This window comes from Benincasa hispida, chromosome 11 (genome assembly GCF_027475165.1).
Source record: "Benincasa hispida cultivar pf3 chromosome 11, pf3_genome.v1.1, whole genome shotgun sequence".
In the NCBI taxonomy this organism is placed as follows: domain Eukaryota; kingdom Viridiplantae; phylum Streptophyta; class Magnoliopsida; order Cucurbitales; family Cucurbitaceae; genus Benincasa; species Benincasa hispida.
This window is the reverse complement of record NC_143488.1, coordinates 65024276-65030991: the sequence shown is the minus strand read 5'-3', so window position 1 is coordinate 65030991 and position 6716 is coordinate 65024276. Positions and strand designations below refer to the sequence as shown.

Sequence of the window (6716 nt, the reverse complement as noted above, 5' to 3'; positions counted from 1 at the left end):
TTCTTTCTTTCTTCTTCTTTTTTTTTTCTTTTCTTTTTTTTTCCTCTATTTTTTTTTATATATTATAATTTTCGTTTTTATTATAAAACATGTGGGAATGACCGAGGAAAATAAAATGGATATTCACTCACTAATGTAGAGTATAAGCTACGGCAACAAAATTGACATACTAATATAATATACAGTGATTCAAAGAAATAATATATCTTTTATTAAAAATAAAAAATAAAAAGCAATAATATATCCCTTTCTTAGATAACAAATAAATAATATATTTTGATTACTGGTACAATTATTAACATTATATGTCATATTTTTTTTCGTAAAAAATTCAATTAATTTATAAATGGTCCATGTCTCTTTTATTTTTTAGCCAAAAAAAATGTTTTTCTTCAAAAACCAGTGGGCTGTATTAAAAATTTAAACTAAATTTAAAAACCAATTTGGTAGCTATGGACCTATGGTTTTATGTTTGACGCTTTATAATCTCATAAATTTGGAACGAGATATTAGTTTAGTGATTATTACGAAAAAAAAATTATATTAGTAATTGAGACATACGTTTAATTCACATTTTTATTTTACAATGCAAAGACAATAGCATTATTCTTTTTTAAATAATAGCATTTTTAGATTTAATATTGTTTAGTTTTCATTTACTAATTTTGTATCATTAAGGATAGATTTTGAAGTTGTGAATGCAAAAGTTTTTTAGGGCTAGCTTTCAGAACAATATTTTAAACATTTCTTTAAAATTTGAATTCTAAAAGGAATAATATATAACATCATTAGTTATTTTGAGATACTAGTCATTCATAAAAATAAACTTTAAAAAAGAAATGTAACAACTTAATTAGTTTTTTTTTGAAAAATAAGTAATTCATAAGAAATAAACTTGTAAAAATAAGGATAATGATTAATTAGTTATTTTAAGATATAAAGTAAGGAAAGTTTTATAAATAGAAAAATTCCAAAAATATTATAGCAAAAAGTTCCCATAATGTAAAGTATTCTACTAAAATAACCTTCAAGAAAATAAATAAATAAATAAATAAATAAATAAAAGTTGTACTCAAGAAATGCATGCCAAAGATGTTTTCATACATCTAATAACAGATTTCTGTTTAATTTTTTAATTTATCATTTTCTAAATTTTTTCATTTATTTCTCTATTTACATATGGTGAAGATTTAAATTACCTGGGAATTTTTGTCATAAACTTTTGTTTTTCTCTCTTTCAAGAAGATCCTAAAAACAATGGTAATATTATATGATAATTGCAATAGGTAGCATTTTTATGATTAATAATTAAGTGTATAACAATATTTTTAAATAATTAGATATAAATTTTGCTATATTTACAAATTTTTTTGCAACGTGCTAGATTTTCACATTTGTAACTATTCACATTTGCCTTTTAATTCTTACCTCACACTTTTAGTTTTTAGGTTTTGACTTTTATCATTTCAAAATGTTAAAATTTTATCTTAAAATTTGAGTTTTGTTTCAATTTGGTATATAGATTTCGGAATTTATACTTTTTATCCCTATTTTTTTTTCATTAATGTCTATTAATATTTTAACATACTTGCTTTTAGTATTTGACATGAATGTCCATTAATTATTTTAATAAGTTGAATTTTAATAATAATGAAAAACAGTTGAACTTAATTAATTATAAGTCTTTAAATTATTGTCAAAATTATATACATGTTTTTCTCACAATTTCTTACTCGTGGTGGTCGTATTTTAAACGTTTGAAATCATAACAAATTATATATAACAAAAATGATTTTTTTGTAATCTTCAAATTTTGGCTTTAATTTTGAAAACACTTTTCAAGTGCAATCTACAAAAGATAAAAACTAATGTTTCGATCGATGACCATTTCGTTTTTTGTTTTTGATTTTTGAAAATTAAATATATTTCTTCTTCATTTCTTATAAAAATTTGCATATTTCTTAAATACAATGATTGAATTCTTAACTAAATTTTAAAAGCAAAACAAGTTTTTAAAAGCTATGTTTTTTAGTTTTTAAAATTTAACTTAGTTTTTTAAACTATCAGTAAAAAGAAAATAAGAAATGAAAAAATTTGGAAGTAAAATTAGTGTCAGGCTTAATTTTTAAAAATAAAAAAACAAAAAAACTAAGGTCCCTTTTGATAACTATTTGGTTTTTTTAAAATCAAGTCTATAGACACTACTTTTCACCTCAAATTCCTTCATTTGTTATCTATTTTTTTATCAATGATTTAAAACACCAAACCAAAATTTATAAAACTAAAAAAATTTAACTTTTAAAACTTATTTTTGTTTTTAGAATTTGACTAAGAATTCAATCATTATACTTAATAAAAATGCAAATCAGGGTAAAAAAGAGAAGGAAATAGACTTAATTTTTAAAAATAAAAAACAAAAGAAACGAAATGATTATTGAATATGATTAAATGATTATCAAACAAGACCTAAATAGTTACTAAGCAGGGAGGCTCATGGCTAAGGGTAAAGATGCCCGAGTGTTTTCGATTATCTAATAAATCACTGATTATATAATTAATATTAAAAAATAGTTGCTATGTGAATTCAAATTTCACCACCATTTACCTATTAAGACATAATAATCTCTACTTGTCCGTACAGATATGATTACACTCATACTTAGCTTATTTTCATGGTTGACTTTGCTTAGCATTCATTTGCATTAGGTATTATAATATATTTGTTTACCAACTCCCTCCATAAGCTAGATTTTCTCTCTTCTTCTCAATTCATTGTGTATATAAGAGATTCGACCTCTTCTTATAAATCAAGGTCATTTACTCATAACTCCTTTAACTTCAGACTTCATTGACTATAAATCACAGGAACTAATTGGTTAAAGGTATGGAGATTCAAATTGCAGGGCTTATTTTGCTGTTATTTTTGTGGGGTTTATGGGTGTGGCGTCACCGTGGAGCGGTGGCCGATGAGCAGCTACCGCCGGGGCCGCCTCGTTGGCCAGTGGTCGGAAATTTGCTCCAACTTAGTTTTTCCGCTCATGAATCCTTCACAAAACTTGCCGCCAAGTACGGCCCAATCATGACCCTCCAACTTGGGTCAATGAAAACGGTAGTTGTTTCCTCAAGCGCGGCGGCGCGTGAGATGTTCAAAACCCACGATGCGCCATTGTCAGGGCGCATGATATACGAGGCAATGAAAGGCGAGCACGGCACAGAAGGCTCCTTAATCACCTCCCAATATGGGCCCCACTGGCGGATGCTTCGACGACTCGCAACGTCAGAGTTCTTCGTCACCCGCCAACTTGATGCCATGAAACACGTCCGTCGTCGCTGCATCGATACCATGATCCGCCACATCGAGGAGGAAATAGAGGGTGGCGTACACGCGCCGCCTTTGGACGTGGGAAAATTCATGTTCATAATGAGCTTTAATTTAATCGGGAATTTAATATTCTCAAAAGATTTATTAGAGGCAAATTCGAAGAGGGGAAAGGAATTTTATTACCATACGAGAAAGGTGATGGAGATGGCCGGAAAGCCGAATGTGGCGGACTTCTTGCCGGCGTTACGGTGGATGGATCCACAGGGGATTAGAAAGAAGACACAATTTCACGTGAACAAAGCATTTGAAATTGCAGGAGAATTTATAAAAGAGAGATTATTGTTAAGGGAAAAAGGGAATATTATTATTAGTGATGAGAAAAAAGAAGAAAGGAAAAAAGATTATTTAGACGTGCTTTTGGAGTTTCGTGGCGATGGGGTTGTGGAGCCTTCTCAATTCTCTTCTTGGATCATCAACGTTATCGTCTTCGTAAGCTATACTTTTAATTCTTATTTTGCTTTTCATATTTTTCAAATAAAATCGTTATCAACCCATCATATCGTAGTTAGTAACAAATAGAGCAGCAGATTGATGCATCTCACGTGCTATGATTGACAAATCATATAAATAATAATATCAGATTGTATGAGAAGCAGGTAGATGAAGATTGAAGGATCGGATTTATGTTTTGTTTGTTCCCAATATTTTCTAATTTTTTAAGAAATAATGGGTGGACACTATTTTATAAATCATACTTTTTGTTGTTTTGCAGTATTATTGTAATAATCCTAAAGATATAATTGTATGTTTTTTTTTTTTTTTTTTTAATTTTATTTTTCAATCTTATTTTTGTTTTTATTTTTTTTATTTGTGTTATATTTTTGTCAAATCTTTTGAAGTTTGTGATTTTAGTCTCCAAATTTGGTTTCGTTTTAGTTCTAACTATTTAATCCTATATCATGCAACCATCTTTTCTCAAAAAAAAAAAATAAATAAATAAAATATATATATATATATATATATATAACAAAAAACAGAAACAAAATAAGAAAAAAATTATTTGAATCGAAAATTGATATCTATTATTTAAAAAAATAAAAAATAAATAAAAAAGTTAAAATTCCTTTTAGTTCTCTTCAACTTTTATCTAGGTTGGTCATTATTTTACATATATTAAAAAAACATGTTTTTTTTAATTACCACGTGATAATTATATTGAATAATTATCCATAGAGATAGATATAACCAATTAACATTTAAGTATTTTGTTTCAAATTTTAAACCATGGATTTGGTATGTTTAAGATATCATCCTTTTCTAATTTTCGTCATTAAAATTTAAAAATATATATCTTGATCCCTTAAATTTTAATTTTTCCTTTTTGGTTTTTGGAGATTAAAATATTTGTTTAAAAAATTTCATTTTAATCACTATTATTGTTTAAAATTTTTTGTTGTCTTATACGTGATAAGTTTACTTACAAAAGGATACTCCAAATTAATCCATTTAAAAAGAATAAAAACAAAAATTTCTACAAATTTCTTAAAAAAAATTTCTACAAATTTCTTAAAAACTTAAAACAACAATTCCCTATTTTTAGCAACTCACTTATGACTAAGCACCAAGCTCAATTGATTTATACTTTATACACACATATATTCAAATTTTCTGATCCATCGAAACAAAAAGAAAACATACAGGAATACAATATAAATTTAAAGGATAATAATGCATCAATCTATATCCATCCTCAAATCACTCACATAAGAAAAATAAAAAGAAATTAAAATATTTAAAAAAATTATCACATAATTTATTATGATTAAACAATTTGATAAGATATATTGATGGGACTCGAGACTCTTTTTTAAGGGTTTTTTCTAATTTAAACGGACAAAACAACGATTCATTGCAATGATTTTTGGTTTTTTGTTTGTTTGTTTGTGTTTTGTTTTTTTTGTTTTTTTTTTATATATATCAAGGAGATGTTTACGGCGGGGACGGACACCACCACCAGTACACTAGAATGGGCAATGGCGGAGCTTCTCCACAACCCGGCGGCGCTGCAGAAACTTCAGGCGGAGCTACGAGCCACCATCCCACCGAACGCCAACCTCGAAGAAACCCATCTCCAAAACCTCCCATATCTTGACGCTGTCGTCAAAGAAACCCTCCGCCTCCACCCGCCGCTTCCATTCCTCTTCCCGAGAATGGCCATGAAGCACTGCAAAATCTTCGGCTACCGGATTCCTGCTGAAACCCAAGTCTTGGTAAACTTTTGGGCTATCGGTCGTGACCCAAAAAACTGGAAAGACGCTTTGGTTTTCTCGCCAGAGAGATTCTTGGATTCCACCGACAGCAAGGATTTCAAGGGTCAACACTTTGACTTCATTCCATTTGGCTCCGGCCGCCGCATGTGCCCGGCAGTGCCGCTGGCGTCGAGGGTTCTTCCAATGGCTTTAGGGTCGTTGATTCTGTCGTTTGATTGGGCTCTGCCGGAGGGAATGTCACCGGAGGAGATGGATATGTCAGCGCAAATGGGGATTACTCTCCGAATGAAAGTTCCTCTGAAGGCTGTGCCCACTCGTCACAAACGACGTCGCTTTGATTGAAAAATATGGATTTGGTATATATTTTTATTGCAAAAAAAGGTCAGTTATATATAATATACTTGTCTACATATGGATACGGGTAAATAGAAATCTCACTAGTTCTTTAAATATAGTGTATTTTTATTTGATTTAAAAATTAAATACAATAAAAATACACTACATTAAAAGCCAGTAAGAGTTTTACCCAACCAATGTGTAGATAAATGTTGTTATTTGTAAAATTATTGTCATTAAATAGATAATTTGGGCTTCTTGAAAAAGAAGTTAAAAGAAAGATATCGTATATGCATAAAAGAACTCAATTGTAATTCCACTGTAAAAATAAGAACGTGCAAACATTTCTGTATAGCGTACTCTCATTGTTGACTTTATATTAATACAATCCTAGTTTTATTTCGGGAAGGAATGGCCAATTTCATTAAAATCATTTTTTTAAATCTCGTTTGATAATTAATTTTTCAAATCGTTTTTTTAAATCCATGTTTATTTATTCACATTTCTTAGTACGCTTTTCAAAATTTTTTTAAAAAAATATTTAAATTTTTATTCAAATTTAGAAAATAAACACAAACACTACAAGAAATCTGAGCTTTGATGTCGATTGGAAAAACTAAATACGGATGTACAATGTCGGTTTCTTAAAAAAGGGGATATTTAATGTCGATTGAAATCGACATTGTAAATGACCTTCTCTTTTGAATCCCAAACAATTTTTTTATCTTCATTTTTTTTTATTTTCCTTCCCTCCTCATTTTCATTTTCCTCTCAAATTTATTTTCTTT

General features: G+C 28.7%; 1 protein-coding gene across 2 annotated transcripts; it reads left to right on the top strand.

Moving 5' to 3' along the window:
* Nucleotides 1–2579: 2579 nt before the first annotated feature.
* CYP76G1 (cytochrome P450, family 76, subfamily G, polypeptide 1) lies at nucleotides 2580–6304 on the top strand. 2 transcript variants are annotated; one of them, XM_090307366.1, is made up of 2 exons: nucleotides 2580–3811; nucleotides 5308–6304. In XM_090307366.1, exons 1-2 carry the CDS (start codon nucleotides 2885–2887, stop codon nucleotides 5932–5934), a joined length of 1554 nt encoding a protein of 517 aa, XP_090163492.1. In that variant the 5' UTR covers nucleotides 2580–2884; the 3' UTR covers nucleotides 5935–6304. The 2 variants fall into 2 exon arrangements, with proteins under 2 accessions (XP_090163492.1, XP_038905939.2); XM_039050011.2 differs by having other exon boundaries at nucleotides 2584–3811; nucleotides 5305–6302.
* The last annotated feature ends 412 nt before the right edge of the window (nucleotides 6305–6716 follow it).